The sequence below is a fragment of the Hyaena hyaena genome, unplaced genomic scaffold (genome assembly GCF_003009895.1).
Source record: "Hyaena hyaena isolate Hyena2069 unplaced genomic scaffold, ASM300989v1 scaffold_19, whole genome shotgun sequence".
In the NCBI taxonomy this organism is placed as follows: Eukaryota; Metazoa; Chordata; class Mammalia; order Carnivora; family Hyaenidae; genus Hyaena; species Hyaena hyaena.
In genome coordinates, this window is record NW_024080651.1 from 4,295,991 (window position 1) to 4,318,730 (window position 22,740).

A 22,740-nucleotide genomic window follows, 5' to 3' on the forward strand; every position below is an offset into this window, starting at 1 on the left:
CCCCTGTGTATCCTTGTTTTAAAGCAGTGGTTTTAAATCTTTGTAAAACCACCCTCATTTTATTTATTTTTAATGTTTGTTTATTTTTGAGAGAGAGAGAGAGAAAGAGAGAGAGAGACAGCACGAGCAGGGGAGGAGTAGAGAGAGAGGGATACCAGAATCCAAAGAAGGCTCCAGGCTCTGAGCTATCAGCACAGAGCCCAGTGCAGAGCTCAAACCCACAAATTGTGAGATCATGACCTGAGCTGAAGTCGTGCCCTGAACCAACTGAACCACCAGGCGCCCCTTATTTATTTTTACAGTAAATATGCTGTCAGTGCAGAGCCCAGTGCTGGACTCAGTCTCACAAACCAGGAGATTATGAGCTGAGCTGAAATCAAGAGCTGGATGCTTACCCCACTAAGCCATCCAGGCCCTCCAAACCACCCTCGCTTTATATAAAAACAGCATTTCTTTTTCACAAGTGACATTTTTATTAATACCAGTTCAGGACTGATATTACAGTGGTTACCAAGTTCCTATTCACTTCAAGAAGTTTTTATGTGTTAGTCAAATGACAGTGTACCGTGAATTATCAGGTGTTACCTGTTTTTAGGTTAATGCTAGAATCTGAAGGTAGAAACCACTTTAGTTTCTCCATGATTGTAATGAGAATTATCACCTGTAGTTACTTTTAATTGCATATGCAAAAATTTTTAAATGATCCCAAAACCGTTAAGGAGAGATAAATGTTATTTCATTGACTAATCAGAACATTTTGAGTAGCTCTTGAGGGAACTTGCAGACTATGTATGTTTTGAGAGTATGAGAAAGATAAAGAAAGAGAAGGGAGAAGGGTTTGGAGGAGGGAGAGAGGTAGAATTTGTTAAAAGAGAATTAAATCATGTGCAAAGATGCAGTAAAAATTTTACTGGTCTAAAGTACTAGAAGAGCTCTGATGATTTGGTTGGTAGAGAAAAAGCCAGTCTGGTATAGGAACCAACATAAACAATGGCAAGGAATTTGGAATGAACATAGAATGTCCTAAAGGGGAAGAGTAAGATCCTCATTTGGGGGAGACTTGGTTGTTTGAGAGGGAATGGCCTCATTTGGGGGGAGACCTTGTTCTTGACAGATGTACTAGATTTGGACAGATCTAATGATGGTACCTTTAGAGTTCATTGATAATTGTGTAGAGAATAGTGGTTAATGTTGTTTTGCTCACTCGGTTAAGCAATTTCTTTTTAAGTCTCACATGCCTATAAACTTTTTGCTTTGGCAAAATCGCATAGTACTTTTTTATTTTGACTTTGAAAGTTTATAATGCATATTGGAAAATTATAAACCTTCAATTGTAAGGGTTTATTCTACATGAAGACAGGCAGGTAGAACTGTTACATTCATGGTAAGAACTAGAATATAGAGGTTTTAAATGGTCAAGAGTGTGCTGGAAACATTTAATGGGTAGGTAAATAGAAGACCATGGTTAATTTTTATATTTATCTAAATTGTGTATTTTTTCTTTTAATTAAAAATTAGTTACTGAGCATGTTTTTCTTCCCTGTTAGAATTAGTATTCACTTGTTTGAAGATACTAGCTCAACTCTCTTTTCTAATGTTATCTCCATTTTACAGATGAGGAAACTTCATGAACTTCTAAATTGACACAAGTAAGTTTGGAGTCAAAATTAACATCCCAAACAGTCTGATCCCAGAACCTATGATCATACCTAATCAGCTATATTATAGTGTCTCTCACTAAAACATAGTGTAAGGCCCTTGGGTTCCAATGTGGAGTAGGAAAATGATCTTACATAGGAAATCATAATCTGTATAGAACACATAGAGATGTAAGGGGAGCCTGGGTGGCTCAGTTGGTTGAGTGCTGACTTTGGCTCAGGTCATGATCTCACAGTTTGTGGGTTCAAATCCTGTGTCTGTGCTGACACCTCAGAGCCTGGAGCCTGCTTCAGATTCTGTGTCTCCCTCCCTCTCCGCCCCTCCCCTGCTTGTGCTCACGCTCTCACTCTCCCTCAAATAAAGTAGAAAACATTAAGAAAAACTAAAAAAAAAAAAAAAAAAAAAAAAAAAATTAAATAATTATAATGACATGTAATATAAAATAGAGCTATGTTGAAAGTACACATGAACTCTGCTGGGAAGCTTTCAGTGAAAGAATCGAAGGGTACATAGTATTTATCCAAATACTTAAAGCTGTATAAGTAAATCTTAGGCAAAGGTAATAGCAGTGACGAAAGCTCATGTGTGAAAAATTTAAAAGCAGCTTTAAGTTGTTCATTTTGGATATAAGTGTTACAGGGCTTTTTTTGATTTGTTTTTGTTTTGAGCAGGGATGTTTTAGTGAAATTTCTTTTGATGGGATTGGATATGCCAGGTGTTAGAGGAGGAACTGACCAGGGACAACTGGGTGGCTCGGTCATTTAAAAATGTGTCTAACTTTGTTCAGGTCATGATCTCACGGTTCATGAGTTCTGGCCCTGTGTTGGCCTCTGCTTGCTTACAGCTCAGAGCCTGGAGCCTGCTTGGGGTTGTCTCTTTATGTCTCTGCCCCTCCCCCACTCACACTCTTCCTGTCTCTCTCTCAAAAATAAACAAACATTAAGAAAAAAAAAAAAGAGGAAGAAGAGGAACTGACCAGAATCAGTTCTGGTGTAAGTTGAGTCGTAACTGGTTATTTTTTTTCTTTGGTAATTAAGGTCTAAATTTTAATTGAACAAATGCTTGAGAATCAGTTAGCTAAACCAAATGGTGGTGATACTGGTGGCATGGAATGGAAAGATGGAAATTGAGCGTTTCAGGGAAAGCAGTGGGAATTGGTGTTAGGTTTTGTTTGTTATTGGAAATAGAGTCAAGTGTTCTCTAGCCTTGAAAACCTAGGCCTACTGAGATCTCCAGTGGAGTATTAAGAAAGAAGTAGTATTAAGAGGGGAGGGGAAGGAGGCCAATGATGAATTTTGTTTAGGATATGTAGACTTGGAGGTTTTACAGTGACAGTCCAGAGGAGACCCTTTATTTTGTGGAACTGTGCTAGTAAAAGCAATCAAGGTTGGTGAAGATGCAGAAACCTTAAAGAGAGGCTTATCATTTGTGTGCGGGAAGGACCAGATCCTGTTGAATGTGGCCCTGGTCCATCTGCTTTTGAATGGTTTCAGATTTTTAATGGATTGAAAAGATAGGTTCAGAATATTTTTTTTAGTGTTCATTAGCATAAATACAGTTTTTATTTTTTAAAGGTATTTGTGTTCCATTTAAGTCCTCTCAAATATCGCTAGTGGTCTGTATACCACACCATGGAAATACTGCTAATTGAAAATATAACTGTATGCTGTAGGATGTGGGATTTAGGTTAAGTACTGTAAGTGTCCTGACTGAAAACAGTAGTACACAATGTGTTGTTAAGTCATAGGCCTGCTGTTTACCAGAGAGCTGGACAAATGCATTATTCTTCTGGCCCTTACAGACATTAGTTCCTCTGACAAACTGCTTTCAGGTTGAAAAATACAAGAAACTTATGAGTGGTGCTGATTGACCTTAGATATGTTTACATGCTTATTGGAAACTTGAGAATTTGAATTGCGTGGATTGTTATTTTCGTGTTGAGTTGAATAGTACTTAAGTTTGTGATGTATAAACAGTAAACTTGGAATATTCCATAATTTGTGCAGAACAGGTTAATTTTTATTTGTTGAGAGAGAGAGGGCATAAGAGACTGAAGGACAGAGAGAGGGAGGGAGGGAGGGAATATTGAGGCTCACCTGAAGTGGGACTAGTACTCAGACTGGAAGATCATGACCTGAGTGAGCTGAAGTCAGATGCTTAACCAACTGAGCCACCCAGGAGCCCCAGAATTGGTTTCAATTAGACTGTTTGAGAAGTTTTTCATCTTGTTTTAAAGAATATTTTACCAGTATTTTAATATGTTAGGTATGAACAAAAATAATTTAAGCCAATATTTTTTTTTTTTTTTAATTCCCACCCCCCACCCCCCCTTCCTCTTACGGGGTTAAGCAAAATGATAGTTTAAGAATTAAAAAAAAATTTTTTTTAGAATTTATTATTTTTGAGAGACATAGAGACAGAGCATGAGTGGAGGAGGGAGAGGGAGAAGGAGGGAGGGAGGGAGGGAGATGCAGAATCAGAAGCAGGCTCCAGGCTCTGAGCTGTCAGCACAAAGCCCGACACAGGGCTTGGGGCTCGAACTCACAAACTGAGATCCTGACCTGAGCTGCAGTCGGATATTTAACTGACTGAGCCACCCAGGCGCCCCAGCTTAAGAATTTTTTTTAAATTCAGAGTTTGGTTTTATCTTCAGTATGAACCTATGACTTGAGTTTTAGGAGTTTTAAGTGTAGTTATTTCAAAACAACAAAGGAGAAATCTCTTTTGCTTAATAGCTTATTTCTTATTAGCCCTGATTTAACAGAGTACTTTTGCCCTCCTTTTCTGTAAAGCATGTTGATGAATTCTGCATTCTGACTTCAGCTGAAAAAGTCCCCCCCCCCCTCCCCGTATCTATTTGGATGACAGTCACATGTTTCTCTCTGTTTACATAAGATAAATGTTACTAGTTTAAAAGGGTGGGTCTTTTTCTGGGGTTCTGTTAAATTGTATGGTTTTAAAAGGATGGTCTTAAGAAGATTGTGTTCTGGTCAAGACAATTTCTGGTCTTTTGGCTATTTAATAATTGAGAACTGCTTCGAAAGAGTAGGTATTTGAACTTGCTGTTTTAAACAGAGCCTATGTCGTAGTGTGTGATTATTGGAAATTATTTGGGTTTTTATTGGCTTGCTTTCAAAAATATGAGTAGCTCCCTATCTGATTGCCAGAATATACATTTTAAGTAGGCCAGTAGAAGAGTGGATTCTTTTTATTGCACTTAGCCTATATTACTTGAATTTTGTCTCTCTTCTCTTGACTGTACTTATTGGCTAGTTGGAGTTGCAGTTTTTAATTGTGAATACAGCACCTAAAAATTCAAATCTGTTTCTTCTCTTCTTTATTAAGTTGTATGCTTAAAAGATGGATGTGCATTTTCATTCACCTTTCTGGTACTTGTCCGTTTTGATGCCCATAACACTGCATTAAAACTGGGACAAAACCAGAACTTAGGACAGTCTGTTACAGATTAGGAGAGGAATATTAACGTTCCTAAGTGTATATTAATAAACAATATGCAGATTGAGATACTGATACCTATTTTTTTAAAGAGTTTAGTTTATTTACGTTTTTCCTAGAATTGATGTTAAACATCTCAAGTACCTAGGCAAAACAGGAAAATCATGCTCGTTTATACATGGGCACGCTGTTGAGTTTCCATGATAAACTGACCTTCATATTAAATTGTTTGTCTTTCAAGAAAAGAAACCTCTTATGCAGCTGTGAGGGGAGAGTGTTGGTATGTTGAGGGAAGGGTCCAGAGCAAAGCCTATTAGGCAGTGTAAATCTGCAGATTTCAAAATGACAGGGTGTGTTGAATTTTGCCTAGTTTTTTTTAGTTGCCTGTTTCTTTAATTGTATTTTTGGTTTTTGCTATCTCATTTGATTAGTTTTCTTTTACTATTGAGTACATAAGAAATAGCTCATAATTTAAATGTGTGAAAACTTTTTGAGACCTTACTGTAAAACTGCTTACCTTCATAGGGATTGGTAAGTTAGGTGTTTTGTTCTTAAAAATGTAGTTAAAATTTTATTCTTTGAACAGTAGGAAGCAGGGACAGAGTCTGCAATCGTATGTTAAGAGATAATCATATAATATGTTAAGGGGGGAATTATAATTAGGAAAATTTAAATTTCCATGAGGAGCTATGAATTTCTGGAGTAGAAACGTTTTTCTTTCCTTTTTTATTTAAAAAAAATTTTTTTAAACACAGGGCTCCATCCCATGACCCTGGGATTATGACCTGAGCCAAAATCAAGAGTCAGACACTCTTCTTTTTTAAAAATAGAATATTTGACTTATGCATTGCCAGTGAGAGCTTTGATTTAGGGCAAGGTAGGGGAGTAGGAGAGGTGCAGGGAGAAACAAAGTTAACTTCCTTCCTCTTTACCAGAGGTTAACTGGGAGCAAGTAGCAGGACATTCATGAGTGTGCAGCAATTTGCTTTATGTTAAATTCCCTTAGGTAGACCTCAGAACTAGTCAAAGAAACAAAAGTCCGGAAACCTTTTTCTGACACTGCAGCTGGTCTTTCTGATCTTTCCATAGTGATTATTAATTGAACTACCTCTGGTACTTATATAAATGATCTGCTTGGCTTTAAAAATAGTTAATTTCTGGTGATTTGAATACCTAGATTTTCTATCATCTTTTCTTAACATTCAAGACTTAAGTATTTCTAATGTTTTCTGTTAAATTATAAGGCTTTTTCTTAGGAGATAGGGAATGTTTCATTTAAGATGCTGAGTTTAAATGCTGCCTTATAAAATTGGATTTTAAATTCTTAATTTTAGTAATAAAGTGATGCCTACCTTGTGATTTCTCATGGAGACCCTGGAGTCAGAAAATGACATTACAAATTACACATAGAAATTCCTTACAATCTTATTAATAATTTAATATACCTGAATAGTATGAAAATGTGTTCTGTTATAAAGTGATTAGAAAGAGTAAGCCAGAACATTAAAAAAAAATCATTACATTCTTAAAATTATTTAATTTTTACCCTTTTTAGAAGATTGTATGTAATCTTTGGTTTTAGATTTCTTTTTTTATGTTTAATATTTGTGAGAGAGAAAACACACGAGTGGGGGAGGGGCAGAGAAGAGGACAGAGGATCTGAAGTGGGCTCTGTGCCGACAGCAGAGAGCCCGATGAAGGGCTCAAACTGTGAGATCATGACCTGAGGTGAAGTCAGATGCTTAACCAACTGAGCCACCCAGGTGCCCTGTGATCTTTGGTTTTTTATCTTTTCTCGTCAATATCTTCACTGAGATGACATGTACTATTTATGTGACCTTCCTCCTTTCCTACCCTCTTGTATAAGAATTAAGTTCAAAAGGAAAATACTTGTAAAATAAGGCACAAATTAAATTAGATAAAAATTTGTTTGATCACAGTTAATCTTTTCTGAGATCATGGTTGGGGCTTCCTTTTGCTTACTTGAGATGGGAAAAAAAATAACATTCATCAGAAGTACAACTAAATTTTGATGTACAAAAATTCTGGGACACAATTACTTTGTTTTTGTTTTTTCACATCTTGGGGTCCACTTTTGGAAAAGCATCTGTCATTTAAATGACAACAAATGATCTTAAGTATTTTTTTAGTCTATTTATTTGAATTTTATTTTACATTAATTTATTTTTGAGAGACAGAGCATGAGTGGAGGAAGGGCAGAGAGAGAAAGAGGCACAGAATCTGAAGCAGGCTCCGTGCTCTGAGCAAATGTTCAGCACAGAGCCTGATGTGGGGTTCGAACCCACTAACCATGAGATCATGACCTGAGCCAAAGTCAGATGCTTAACCAGCTAAGCCACCCAGGTGCCCCTAGTTTTATTTATTTTGAGAGAAAGAGTATACTCAAGGGGGGCGGGGGTCAGAGAGAGAGAGGAATCTCAAGCTATTAGAACAGAGCCCAACTTGGGGCTTGAACCCACGAACTGTGAGATCATGACCTGAGCCAGAATCAAGAGTTGGACACTTAACTGACTGAGCCACCCGGGTGCCACATCAAGTGAACTTAAATAATGATCACTAACCCAACTGTTTGAAATTCTGTGTTTTGCAGAGCCTTCTTTGAGGAATGTATTCAGAGCTTATGCCACCTTTAACACCCCCATATACATATATACATATATATATATGGAGAGAGAGGGAGAGAGAGAATATATATATACACTATATGTATATATAGACTATATATATATATAGAAGAATGAACCACATTCTGTACCCCTGATGTGGTCACAGATTATACAAGATTGATCTTTGATGATTATTTCTTGAAAACAGAGCTTTTCTTGGTTAATATGAACATTATCTTACATGTTGCTGGTTCAAGAGACTTATTACCAGTGAAAGACTCTGGTATAGAAATGTGATTATAATATGAAGTTTAAGTTACAGTTTATGGCAAATTACTGGGTTTTTGTTTTTCAAGAAGATAGTTTTTTTTTTTTTTGGTTAGGAAATGATAATATTTTAGCTACTTATCTGTGCTGTACAGCTCGCAGAGGAATGCACACTGATCATGAATTTGCATCTGGATCCCTGAAAACGCACAGACATTGCTTAGTGTTTCCAAAAGAGGTAGGAAAGATATATAGTCTGTCTCTTTCTCCTCATCGTGTTTAGAGAGATCACTGAACAAGGTCGGTGACTCAATTTTATATTTACTGTTTCTTTTTATCTTATTCAAAGCATGGATCTAATTAATAAGTAGGGGAGAAAAGTCACACCGAGGACATTCAGCCATGTGAGAATATTATAGCTAACACTAAAATTGCAGCACTTTAAGGGTAGGAACTTTGATTTGTCATTGCTGCATCTCCAGTGCCTAGAATAGTGCCTACAGGCGCCACATATTTGTCAAATAAATGAACCTCCATGACAGTGAATTTGTCATGATAGGTGAATGTTGCCATGCTTTTTGAACTGTTTCTATTTTTATTTATAATTGACTTAAGTAGCAAAGGTTTTAAATTTTTTTAAATGTTTTTTATTTATTTCTGAGAGAGAGAGAGATAGCGATAGCGATAGCGTGAGCAGGGGAGGGTCAGAGAGAAAGGGAGACACAGAATCTGAAGCAGGTTCCAGACTCTGAGCTGGCTGTCAGCACAGAGCCTGATGCAGGGTTCGAGCCCACGAACCGTGAGATCATGACCTGAGCCGAAGTCGTATGCTTAACTGACTGAGCCACCCAGGTGCCCCGCAAAGGTTTTAGAAAACCTGAGGTTTGGGCTTCTATTCAGAATAAGACCAAGCCAGTAGTTCTACTCAGCTGAAAAATGCTTGTGTTTTGGTTAATGTTGGTAATTAAATCATTTCCCCACAATGGAATAATTCCACCTACCATGCCACAGAATCCTAGTTTGGGAAGATCATATCATCCATCAGATACCTGAAAAGTTGTTAGGCTAAAATAAGGAAACATGAACTGAAAAATTTGTCTAAAATAGTGGCAGTTGGAAAGCCACTTAAAATTTTCCATCTGAATTATTTTGTACTGTCTCCACACTCAAATTTTGTTGTGAATCTCTTTCTTAAAATGCAGTGCATTTTCTTTTATATACAGTGAAAATGAAAGATTCCTTTGGGGTGCCTGTGTGGCTCCGTCGTTTGATTGTCTGACTTCAGCTCAAGTCATGATCTTATGGTTTGTGGGTTTGAGCCCTGCATTGGGCTCTGCACTGATAGCTCAGAGCTTGGAGCTGGCTTCAGGTTCTGTGTCTCCCCCTCTCTCTGCCCTCCTCTGCTTATGTGTAAGTGCACAAGCGCGTGCTCTCTTTTTCTTAAATAAATATCTAAAAAAAAAAGAGTGCTTTAAAATTATTCAGTGTTGCCTTCTTAGAGTTTTGAACTCTTCTGGTGTATGGATGGCTCAGTCGGTTAAGTGTTGGACTCCTGATTTCAACTCAAGTCATGATCTCATGGTTAGTGGGTTCAAGTTGCGCATTGGGCTCTGCAGTGACAGGAGCCTGCTTGGGATTCTCTTCTCTCTCTATCCCTCCCCTGCTTACACACTCACTTTCTTAAAATAAATAAATTAACTTAAAAAAAGTTTTGAACTCTTAATTATTCTGTATTTGAAAGTGAGACAGGACTATGTAACAAGAAAAAAATGGATTGTTGTTTTACAGTTAAAATATACACTAGCCAAAAAAAGTACTGCTTTAACCACTTGTGCCACACCCCCAACATTTTAAGAGGCCTGGCCTTGAGTCTTTGTTTTTCCTCATGAATTTGGTTTAATCTGATTAGTTTTTGTAGTTTGAATTCTTCTATTATGTATATGGTCCAAATTGATGTGTCTCTTTGCCATGTTGAAGCCTATGTGGTACTTCTTCATATATATTCAGTATATATTCAGGGTCATCCAAACCTTACTGCTCTTACTCTGTGATGTATACATGACTGTATCATGGGATACCTGCTGCAATCATTGAAAGGTAGCTTATGGCACCAGAGAGCTTCTTTCAGACTCACCTCTACGTGGCCTTTATCTGGCAAATAGTCCTGAGAGGCAGGGGAAGGTTTTTTTTGTTTGTTTTGTTGGCAGTGTTTCACAATGACATACTTGTTTCCAACCAGGTAGTTGTTTGATTATGGTTATTAGGAAGGAGAATCATTGCCAGCATTGAAGCAGACCGGTCTGAACCTTTTGTTGAAACTGCCTGTTGTTTGGTACATCTCTTGAAACTTTACACCTGTCGAAACTTTACACAAACACTCTGTATTGATGGACGTCGCCTATGTTTGACCGAATAAATTATCAAGTAATTTAAAACATGTCAAATGATTTTTATGGTAGATACAGTGATTTCTTTGAATTAAATATAGCACTTTGAATCAATTCATTATTACCCTTAGACTTGACCTAACTCTTAAATTTAATCCCTCCTGCCCCCCTACCTACTGAACATATTTGGGAGTATCCCATCTACTTGGGAGGCCACCTTTCTTTTATTTTTATTTTTTTAAAGATTTTCTATTTTTAAGTAATCTCTTATTTTTAATGTTTATTTTTGAGAGAGAGAGAGAGAGAGAGACAGGGCACAAGTAGGGGAGGGGCAGAGAGAGAGGGAGACAAAGAATTGGAAGCAGGCTCTGGGCTCTTAGCTGTCAGCACAGAGCCCAACACAGGACTCCAACCCACAAGCTGGGAGATCATGACCTGGGCCGAAGTTGGATGCTTAAGCGACTGAGCCACCCAGATGCCCCAGTAATCTTTACACACATTGTGGTTGTAGAACTCATGATTTTGAGATCAAAAGTTGCATGCTTTTCTGGCTGAGCCAGTTGGGCATCCCACCTTTCATTTCTTAATGATATTGTCCTTTTTCCACCCACCACATGCCTTAACATTTCATTTTACAGTTAACTGTTGACAACTTGCTCTGCCTCTTTTCTGCCCCCCGTTTCTAATCAATTACTAAGCTCAGGCAATTAATGCTTTTATATACTTTGATGTCTTCCTCTGCATTTTTGCTACAGTTGAGATATTTGACTGCTAGCAGTTCATATCTGAACTACTAGTCCGGGAATATCCTAAGTCACTTTTTCCTTCCAGACCATTCTAGATACTGCTTGCTACTGTAAACACCACCACTTTTGTGTTATTATTTTCCTGCTGATAAAGCTTTTGGTTTCACACCATTGAATTAAATCTGACTCCTTAGCCTGGTATTGAAGCGAGGGCCACAGTTGTGTCCTGCCATTCTAATCTTTTTTACCTGAATACTTTCTTAATGTTCTCACTTGTTCTGTTTCTCAAAAATGTCCTGATTACTTCCTACTGTGGTATTAATAGCCATCCTCTCTTGAATTGTCCTTGTCCCTTCTTTCTCTTTAATTAAATGTCATCCAGTCTGTAAAACCCAGTTGAAATTCTTCATTAGCTGTGAAGCCTCCCTGGACTGTCTGTAGTCTAAACTCTGAGCACATGCATGTCATTGGACATTTAGCCTCTGATACTTCCTGAGTTACAATGAGCTGTGTCTCATTTTTTGTTTGTAATACTTTTTTGTGTGTGTTTATTTAGTTTGAAAGAGTGAGTGAGCATGAGCAGGGGAGGGGCAAAGAGAGAAGGAGAAAGAGAATTCCAAGCAGGCTCTACGCTGTTAGTGCAGGAGCCAGATGTGGGGCTAAAACTCAAACTCCCATATCATGACCTGAGCCGAAATCCATAGTTGGACACTTAACCAATTGAACCACCCAGGTGTCCCTGTTTGTATTAGTTTTAAAGTGGAATAATGTCTCTTCACATTATTTCATCTGTGGTGTTTTTTTTTTATGTTTAGTTTTGAGAGGGAGAGAAAGCATGTGTGTGCAAGCAGGGAAGGGGTGGAGAGAGAGAGAGAGACAGACAGACAGACAGACAGACACACACACACAGTGTACCTGCGAGCAGGAAGGGACAGAGAGGGAAAGAATCCCAAGCAGTCTCCGTGCTCAGCATGGAGCACAATGTGCAGGTTGATCCCATGATCTGAGCCGATATCAAGATTTGGCTGCTTAACTGACTGAGTGACCTAAGCGCCCCAGTTATCTCTTCTTTTTAACAAATGATTATTTTTTATCCTAAAGTAAAAATCATAGATTATATAATGTACCTACTGATGTAAATTGAAAGGAAAATATTTGTAACCTGTATTTTAGTATTTAGGTGCTCAGCAAAAATTACTCTAGCAAGAAAAGGTCCTGCAGATTTATAGACACCCAACTTTTCTTCTGTCTTGTACCTTTTTAAATTTTTTTTAAATTTTTTAAAATTTATTTCTAGGAGAGAGAGAGAGACAGCATGAGCAGGGGAGGGTCAGAGAGAGAGGGAGTCACAGACTGAAACAGGCTCCAGGCTCTGAGCTGGCAGTCAGCACAGAGCCCGACGCGGGGCTTGAACCCACGAACCGTGAGATCATGACCTAAGCGAAAGTCGGACGCTTAACCGACTAAGCCACCCAAGCGCCCCTGTCTTGTACCTTTTTAAACAACAAGAGCAAACTTGATACTTAATATGGTTTGTGTCTCAAGTTGCAAATTATGAATAGCTTTCCATTTGGAAATATATATTTCCAAATATATTTCCATATAGTATGTGGTTAATATGGCCTCTAAGTTACAAAATTTATAAATTATTTAAAATTTTTTCTTAATGTTTATTTTTCAAAGAGAGAAATAGAGGGAGACAGGGAGAGGGAGAGAGAGGGAGAGATCCAGCAAGAAGAAACGGGGGAAGGGCAGAGAGAGGGGAGACATAATCTGAAGCAGGCTCCAGTTTGTCAGCACAGAGCCCCACGCAGGACTCAAATCCATGAATCGTGAGATCATGACCTGAGCCGAAGATGGATGCTTAACCAACTAAGCTACCCTGGCACCCCTAAGTTACAAAATTTAAATTAAAAGTTGCTGGGAGATAAAAATTCTACTTGTAAAATGGTTAAAACATGGTGTTATTGCATATTTAGCTTCCCTTTTATGGTTCTTTTTTTAATGTTTTTTGTTTATTTTTGAGAAAGAGAGACAGTGTGAGCAGGGGAGGGTCAGACAGAGAGGGAGTCACAGAATCCAAAGACAGGCTCTAGGCTCTGAGCTAGCTGTCAGCACAGAGCCTGACATGGGGCTCGAACCCACAAACCGCGAGATCATGAACCAAGCCGAAGTTGGACGCTTAAGTGACTAAGCCACCCAGGTGGCCCCCCTTTTATGGTTCTTAATCAATTAAAGTTTTCTGAAAGTTACGGATGTAATGTGCTATGTTGACTGACTCCTCAATTTTAGGATTTTAATATTTTAAACAATTAACCACCTAAAAGGTTGAGTTGTCTGCAAACACTGAGAAATCATTACAAAGGAAATAGGTCGATTAGGTCTTCTATCTCTGTAAAGGTCAGATTGTTGCCTAGGTCTGATAAAAAAATTCTTTGTGCCTGGTAATACCCTTGCTCTCCGCTTCTGTCCTGATTTTTTCATACACATAAAAGATCCTTTGGTAGAAGCCAGTTGTCTTACAAAACACCTTAAATTACCAAATCCCAGCCTAGATCTCCTGTGATCCTATTTTTTAAAAGTCCTGGTTCATGGGGGCACCTGAGTGGCTCAATTGGTTCTTGAGTTCGAGCCCCGCATCAGGCTCAGGGCTGACAGCTCAGAGCCTGGAGTCTGCTTCGCATTCTGTTTTGCTCTCTCTCTCTCTGCCCCTCGGCTGCTCATGCTCTCTTTCTCTCAAAAATAAATATTAAAAAAAAATAAAGTTCATGTACTGGCAAAAGTTTAGCTGAAAAGCCATCAGAAATGATAATTGATTAAGGAGAAACTCTTAACTAAGAGTATCTGTAGGTTCCTAGAAAGTTCTATCTGTACGGTTCTGTAGTTTCTAAAGGCATGATGAGACCTGACTGGGCTTATTTTGGGCAATTAAACATTCTAAAATCTATTGTTGATTAAATAGTCAACATTATAACAATTAATAACGTCTTGTCATGGCATTCTGACTTGTAGAGAAAAAGTCTTATGGGTAGATCTAAGTGGCTTCACTTGATTGTAAGGATATTTGTAAAATTATTGGTTTTTCTTTTGCAGATTGTCTTGTGAAACCTTCTAATAGAGAAAGTTCTCGGGACAAACTTCACTTGGTAAGTTTGTTGTGTTGACCCCCTGGCCCCCACACATTGTGCTGTTTTGAAGCAGCAGAGACTAATTTAAAGGTTAATTTGTGGTGGTGGTGGGGGGGGGGGTCCTGCCTGCCCATTTACATAATTTTTTAGATGAGCTCTTACATGTTCATTTTAATGTTAAATCTCTAAATGTGATTTTTTTCACTACAGCTCAAGGCAGATTATTTTTTCCATATATACTGTACTTGGAACCTTGTATTAAATTGAGATTAAATGAGTTGTAGCCCTAATATGTTGTTTAGAATAGACAGTTCTTTAACAAGATGGAATTCTTTTAAATCTAAACTTGATTCTTGTTTTGAGTTCTCTTAAATTGTTATATATCTATATAAAAATCAAGGTCTTATTGCTAGACTTAGTAGTACTGTCCCCATCATGGTTATTAATACCTGACCTGTTCTTTTCATAGATTTGTATGTATTTATGACTACTTCAGTTTTTATTACTGCCTTTTGTTTCTGCCATCTGTTTAATATAGGAAATTATAATCTAATTTTATTATTTTTTAAAAATATTCTTATTTATTTTTGAGAGAGAGGGAGACAGAGACAGAGCATGAGTGGGGAGGGGAGTTGGGGGCAGACAGAGGGAAACACAGAATCCGAAGCAGGCTCCAGGCTCTGAGCTATCAGCACAGAGCCTGACAGAGGGCTTGAACTCACAAACAGTGAAATCATGACCTCAGCTGAAGTCAGATGCCACCCAGGTGCCCCAAGAAATTAAAGTCTAATTTTATTGACAAGAGAAGTTGTCGCTTCTGGATCCACATCAATACCTTTTTCGGCCACCTTCAGCTTGACATTGCCTCTGGAATAAGGATCAGGCTCCTTAGCATGGCATTTTAGGCTCTTGACAAGTGGCCTTTAAACACATCTCCTGCAGGATTGCCTGAGTGGTGCAATCTGTTGAGTCTCTGACTCTTGGTTTTGGCTCAGGTCATTATCTTGCAATTTGTGATTTCAAGCCCCACATCAGGCTCTGGGCTGATGGCATGGAGCCTGCTTGGGATTCTGGCTCTCCTTCTGGCTCTCCCCAACTTCTACATGCTCTCTCTCTCTCTCCCTTTATCAAAAATAAACAAACTTTAAAAAAGATTTAAACACATCTCTGGCAAATAGTCACCCATTTCCCCTGTACAACTAGGGTACTTTTTGCTGTAGCCACATTGACCTACTTTCCCTGGAGTACTCTCCAGTATGCTTTTTTTTTTTCTTCTTGTGTTTGTCTTCGTCTTCATCTCAGCCTTCCTCAGTCTCAGCCTTAGTCTTTGCTTGTGCCATTTCTATTCTCTTTTCTTCAGTAGCTCAGAATCTGACCAGTTCAACTATTAAAAGCTCAATTATAAAATGTCTTCCTGAGTACTCAGACCAGAATCCATTTCTCTGCCTTTTGTATCCTCATGGAATTCTATATTTCTGCACCTCTTTTCACACTTTGCTGTGTTAGTTATCTGTTTGTTGCCCCTGTAAGATTGTGAACACCTCAGGCAAGAACTATGTTCATAAAATAATTTTCAATTCACACAAACATTTCCAGAGTCCTGGGATATAAGACTTAATATAATTTGATTTTAAGTAGGATTTTTTTTTTTGTTTTTGTTGTTCGTGTGTGTGTGTGTGTGTGTGTGTGTGTTTGGTAAGAATAAGGGAGAAGAGTAGATTTTGTGCCATCTGTTTAATTTAGGAAATTATCCTCTAATTTTAAATCTAATTTAGTAAGGATTAGTTATAATCTTGTTGATTCAGGATATTTTTTTTCCTTCTTTTTGGATTTATATGATACATATAATCTGTGACCTTATAGTCTGAATTGTTCAGTATCTTACTTGGTTGAATTATTGTTTGCATGTGTATGTTTTAGTTACTGAGAAAGAAATTGGGTAATTCCTCCTTTGCATGTGCCTGAAAGATGAGATACCATGTTCAGTAGGGAGATTAAATATATTACTTTTGTAAAGATTTCTCAGAAGTCATATCTGTGGGGTGGTATTGATGATGGAGCCCAGAGAAGCCTGCAGATTCAAGCTGTCAAATTCTCGTGCATATATTAAGAAACGAGAGATCATTTGACTCTGATGCTAAGAATAAGAATCTTCTCTTTCATTTGGTGCAATGGGGGTCCATATTATACCTTATTAGACTTTTAAAGTATTTCTAATGTATTACTCGGCTCTGCAGTGTTTAATTTTTACATTATCATAATGTAAATATTTATTGATTTTAAATTTGAGAATCATTATTGAGATAAGTCACCCAAGACTTATATTGCAAAAATAATAAATTGAAGTGTTACCTTCTTTTTTAAAAAGTGTTACATTCTTTTTCAAAAAAAAAAAAAAGTTTATTGTGAGGGAGAGAATGGGGCACACAAAAGGGGCAGAGACAGAAGAGAGAGAGAGAGACTATCCCAAGCAGGCTCCATGCTGTCAGCACAGAGCCTGAGCCTGATGTGGGACTCAATCTCATGGGCAGTGAGATCATGAGCTGAGCCAAAATCAGTAGTTGAACACTTAACTGACTGAGCTACCCAGGAGCCCCTAAGTGTTACATTCTTTTTATTTATTTATTTTTTTAGGGGGAAATGATATTATTTTTATTTATTTATTTTTTAATTTAATTTTTAAATTTACATCCAAGTTAGTGTGTAGTGCAACAGTGCTTTCAGGGGTAGATTCCTTAATGCCCCTTAACTCATTTAGCCCATTCCCCTTCCCACAACCCTTCTAGCAACCCTCTCTTTGCTCTCCATATTTAAGAGTCTCTTATGTTTTTTTTTTTTAATTTTTTTTTAAGGTTTTATTTCTTTTTTTTTTTTTAATATTTTTTTATTTATTTCTAGGAGAGAGAGACAGTGTGAGCAGGGGAGGGTCAGAGAGAGAGGGAGTCACAGACTCTGAAATAGGCTCCAGGCTCTGAGCTGGCAGTCAGCACAGAGCCCGACGCGGGGCTCGAACCCACGAACCGCGAGATCATAACCTAAGTGAAAGTCGGACGCTTAACCGACTAAGCCACCCAGGTGCCCCAGGTTTTATTTATTTCTAAGAGAGACAGCATGAGCAGAGGAGGATCAGACACAGAATCTGAAACAGGCTCCAGGCTCTAAGCTAGCTGTCAGCCCAGAGCCTGACATGGGGCTCAAACCCATGAACCATGAGATCATGACCTGAGCCAAAGTCAGACGCTTAACCGACTGAGCCACCCAGGTGCCCCAAGAGTCTCTTATGTTTTGTCCCCCTCCCTGTTTTTATATTATTTTTGTTTCTCTTCCTTTATATTCATCTGTTTTGTATCTTAAAGCCCTCATGTGAGTGAAGTCATATGAATTTTGTCTTTATCTGACTGACTAATTTTACTTAGCATAATACCCTATAATTCCATCCAGGTAGTTGCAGATGGCAAGATTTCATTTTTTTTGATTGCCAAGTAATACACTCATTGTATATATATACCACATCTTCTTTATCCATTCATCCATTGATGGACATTTGGGCTCTTTCCATATGTTGGCTATTGTTGATAGTGCTGCTATGTACATTGGGGTGCATGAGCCCCTTGGAAATAGCATACCTGTATCCCTTGGACAAATACCTAGTAGTACAATTGCTGGATTGTAGGGTAGTTATATTTTTAATTTTTTGAGCAACCTCCATACTGTTTTCCAGAGTGGCTGCACCAATTTGCAGTCCCACCAGCAGTGCAAAAGAGATCCTTTCTCTCCGCATTCTTGCCAACATCTGTTGTTGCCTGAGTTACTGTTAGCCACTCTGACAGGTGTGAGGTGGTATCTCGTTGTGGTTTTGATTTGTATTTCCCTGATGATAAGTAATGTTGAGCATTTTTCATGTGTTGGTTGGTCCTCTGTATGTCTTCTTTGGGGAAATGTCTATTCATGTCTTTTGCCGATTTCTTCACTGGATTATTTGTTTTTTGGGTGTTTGAGTTTGATAAGGTCTTTTTTTTTTTAATTTTTTTTTTAATGTTTTATTTATTTCTAGGAGAGAGAGAGAGACAGTTTGAGCAGGGGAGGGTCAGAGAGAGAGGAAGTCACAGACTGAAACAGGCTCCAGGCTCTGAGCTGGCAGTCAGCACAGAGCCTGACGCGGGGCTCGAACCCACGAACCGTGAGATCATGACCTAAGCGAAAGTCGGACGCTTAACCGACTAAGCCACCCAGGCGCCCCTGAGTTTGATAAGATCTTTATAGATTTTGGATACTAACCCTTTATCTGATATGTTTGCAAATACCTTCTCCTATTCCGTCGGTTGCCCTTTAGTTTTCCTGATGGTTTCCTTTGCTCTGCAGAAGCTTTTTATTTTGATGAGGTTGTAATAGTTCATTTTTGCTTTTGTTTCCCTTGCCTCCAGAGATGTGTTGAGTAAGAAGTTGCTGCGGCCAAGGTCAGAGAGGTTTTTGCCTGTTTTCTCTTCAAGGATTTTAATGGCTTCCAGTCTTACATTTAGGTCTTTCATCCATTTTGAGTTTATCTTTGTGTAGGGTTGTGAGAAAGTGGTCCAGGTTCATTTTTCTGCATGTCGCTGTCCAGTTTTCCCAGCACCATTTGCTGAAGAGACTGTCTTCATTTCATTGGATAGTCTTTCCTGCTTTGTCAAAGATTAGTTGCCATACGTTTGTGGGTCATTTCTGGGTTCTCTTTCTGTTCAGTTAGTCTGAGTGTCTGTTTTTGTGTCACTAAATATTACATTCTTAAGAAACATGGTCTGGGTGTGAGGGAAAGATGTGAGATTATTAACTTAATTTTGATGTTAGGAAACATATGAATTAGTATAGGGGCACCTGGGTGGCTCAGTTGGTTAAGCATCTGATTTTGTCCCAGGTTATGATCTCATGGTCCATGAGTTTCAGCCCTGCATCGGGCTCTCTGCTGTCAGAGCAGAGCCCACATCACATCTTCTATCCACCCCTCTCTCTCTCTCTCTCTCTCTCTCTCTCTCTTTCTCTCTTTCTCTCTCTCTCACACAAAAAGAAATAAACATTTGAATTTGTATAATATGGGTCCCAGATTATAGGAAACTCAAGAGATATGACAAGATTCAATATGTGATCCTACACTGGATTCTCTATTAAGGGAAAAAATTAATGTGAAGGATAAAATTGGTTAAGTTGACCAAATTGGATATAGATTAAAATGCTGAATCAATATTAAACTTTCTAAATTATAAAACTAGTATTGTGATTATATAAGATTATTTTTGTTCTTAGGAAGTTATGCTGAAGTAGTAAGGAGTAAAGAGGCATGGTGTATGCAACTCTCTTTTAAATGGTTCAGAAATAATAAGTAACTGTATGTATGCATTCATATTTTGCTTACTAAGCCAGTTTGGTTCCCATAGTTAGGGAGATCCATTTTGGATTTATAGATCACCACAAAAACATCCTATAATATCCCAAGAATATTAATTTTGCATTTGCTGGTTAGTTTTAATCTTTATTATTTCATCCAATTTTCTATATTACTATCAACCTTAGAACACGGCCAGCCTTTGCTACTCTTTTGCTCAAATAGGTTAGGACGATGAGGATTTTCACAAAGGCATTATGGAGTTTGGATTTGACTAGTGGGAACTGGCCGGATGATCATTTAACATGTTTCTGGGCTGACTCTGTCAGGTCTGCAGTAGTAGTATGGAGTTCCTTTAATTAAGATATGGCCAAATGGGGAAATTTGCCAATTTTGTCCTGTCTTTTTCCTTTTCTTTTTAAAGATCCAGGCATAAAAGAAAGAAAAGCCTTGCCAGACACTGAAGAAGGGACGAGGATTTCTCCTCCTAATCTGGGCCTCCTGTCATGGTAAGTAAAAGGGAAGTAACAAGAAAATTGGAATTGAACTCTATCCTGAAATTAAGTGAACACTAATAGGTCCATACTTTTTTGTTACTCAAAATCATTTCACTTCTCCATTCCTGAACTCTCTTCTTGTTACCTTTCTTTTATTGCTTACTTAGTAATAAATGGAGTATCTTAATGTACTAGAACCATTTATTTCTGTTTAATCCTGTGAATTAGTTATTAGCTCTTTTCAGGCAGGTAATACATGGAGTCAAGACTAAAATTCATGGTTCTTGGATTCCATGTTTCTTAATCCTTCTACAAGGAAGTAAGATGTAGTGAAAACCATGTGTGTGCGTGCGTGTTAGTTTGCTGTGTGTAGGAGAATTATGGTATGGTCATACACATATTCTTTATGAATTCACCTTTCTGGAGAGAAGTAAATCCCTACCTTCTCCCTTCTGTCTCTTTAAGACAGTATTTTTATCCCAAAGAAGGTAAAGCAGCTTTGTACCCCCCATGCGTGTAACAGACATTTCAGTGACTTGTGGGCCATTTAGGGGCCAGTCCAGGGGGAGAAGATGGAGCAATGAGCCAGCCAGTTTCTGTCAATCCTGAGAATATGTAAACAGTGCTTCAAGGCTTAAAAAAAAGAAATGGTGCTCTGTAATATTGTCCTGCTTCTACCTTATGTTTCCTAGATCCAAACTCTGTTTCATGCTGGTGCACAAAGGAGTTGAAAAGGCCATGTTAATTTCAAGCTTCATTAGGAACCTGGGTGGAAAATGCTTTTTTAAAATTAAAAGCAAACTAAAACACAACAGAAAAACTAGTTGTGCAGAAATGTCATACTAAAAGGAGAAAGGTAACAGCTTTCATCTTGAAGCTGAGCCAATTTTTTCTTAGTTTGTGGGTATAACAACTTTTTGATACATCCTACATCCAAACACAGATGAACTTTTAATATTGTTTCTCTAGAGTACATTTTATTTTATTGGTTTTCCCACAGAGTTTTTAATGAATTGAAAATGTGTTTGCATATTTATATGGTATGTATGCCAATGCTAATGAATAGCAAATGACAGTCTTATAAAAGCAGCTGTGTTCTCTACTGAGGGATTGTCCTTTATTGTATACCACCACATAGCTAGCAACAATGTGGTCCTCGTCCTGATGCTGTAGGGTCTCTGTTGGTGCCCTGCAGATAGTCTTCTGGTGTACTCTAGGGAAGCTTTTGTGTGCTGCTGTAGTTGGGGAGCAGCATGGCCGTGTATCTTTTTTCTTTTTTAAAATTTTTCGTGAAGTAACATTATAACAAGTTTTTACAAATAGTTATAATTCTGCCACCAGTACCAATGGTTGTATTCCTTTCTGACTAGTTCATGTCCACATGTATATTTTATATAGTTAGAGTTAAAGCATAATTAAATTTCTGTTCTGCTTATTTCACTAAAGGAATTAAACATTTTCCCATGTTAATTCGTTGGATTCCTGATGTTCATTACTAGCTTTATAACATTTTGCAACTTGCTGAACCATTGATTTAATTAATAATTGATATGTTCTATTGTTTTAGCATTTAGGTTGTTATGTGCTTAATCCTTATATATTTTTAAAATTTAAAATATATTTTTAAAATTTTAGAAAATAATGAGCAAGGAAGAAGGAGAGCGAGAATCCCAAACAGGCTCTGCATTGCCAGGGCAGAGCTCAGTGTGGAGCTCAATCTCATTAACAGTGAGATCCTGACTTGAGCTGAAATCAAGAATCAGATGCTTAACCAATTAAACCAACCAGGCATTCCTTCCCTTTTTTTAATGTATACTTCTGTGCTGATTTGAGTTAGGTTGTAAAGATTCTTAAAGGAGATTGAGGTCTTTCTCAGGAAGTTAAGCATTAGGAAAAATGTTTTCATGTTTTATTATGGAAAATCTCAAGCTTGTACAAAGAGGATAGTACAGGGAACCCTCTTATATGCATCAGTCCGCTGTAGTAATCATTAATTAGTGGCCATACTTGTTTCTTCTGATTCCCTCACTGTCAACTCTTTGGATTATTTTGAAACAAATCCAAACTTTGTATCAAGAGAAACTGTATTTTTTTAATGCTTATTATTTTTTTATTTTTGAGAGAAAGAGAGCATGAGCATGTGAGAGGCAGAGAGAGAGGGAGACACAGAATCTGAAGCAGGCTCCAGGCTCTGAGCTGTCAGCACAGAGCCTTATGTGGGGCTTCAACTCACAAACCACCAGGTCATTTCCTGAGCCGAAGTTGGTTGTTTAAACGACTGATCCACCCCGACACCTCAAGAGAAATTGTATTTTTGATGACCTTCAATACCAGTCTTTTTTTTTTTTTTTTTTAATGTTTGTTTATTTTTTTAGAGAGAGAGAGAGAGAGAGAGAAAGAGAGGGAGCGAGCTAGCATGAGTGGGCTAGGGGCCGGGGGGAGGGGGCCCCGGGGAGGGACAGAAGATCTGAAGCAGGGTCTGAGCTGACAGCTGCCGGCCCACTGGGGTGCTTGAGCCCATGAACTACAGGATCATGACCTGAGCCAAAATCAAGAGTCAGGCACTTAACTGACTGAGCCACCTAGGCTCTCCTCTAAGAGTGGATTTACTGCT

At 38.1% G+C, this 22,740-nt stretch overlaps 1 protein-coding gene across 6 annotated transcripts in view; it reads left to right on the plus strand.

Moving 5' to 3' along the window:
* MTMR3 (myotubularin related protein 3) overlaps positions 1 to 22,740 on the plus strand; it is a 140,960-nt gene that overhangs the window by 66,389 nt on the left and 51,831 nt on the right. For 5 of the 6 annotated variants that reach the window (XM_039225228.1, XM_039225241.1, XM_039225248.1 and 2 more), the window contains exons 2-3: positions 14,236 to 14,288; positions 20,054 to 20,138. In XM_039225228.1, coding sequence (XP_039081159.1) covers positions 20,136 to 20,138 — 3 coding nt within the window. In that variant the 5' untranslated portion in view covers positions 14,236 to 14,288; positions 20,054 to 20,135. Of the gene's footprint in view, positions 1 to 1,614; positions 1,650 to 14,235; positions 14,289 to 20,053; positions 20,139 to 22,740 lie in introns of all 6 variants that reach the window. The other variant, XM_039225234.1, reaches the window with a different exon arrangement.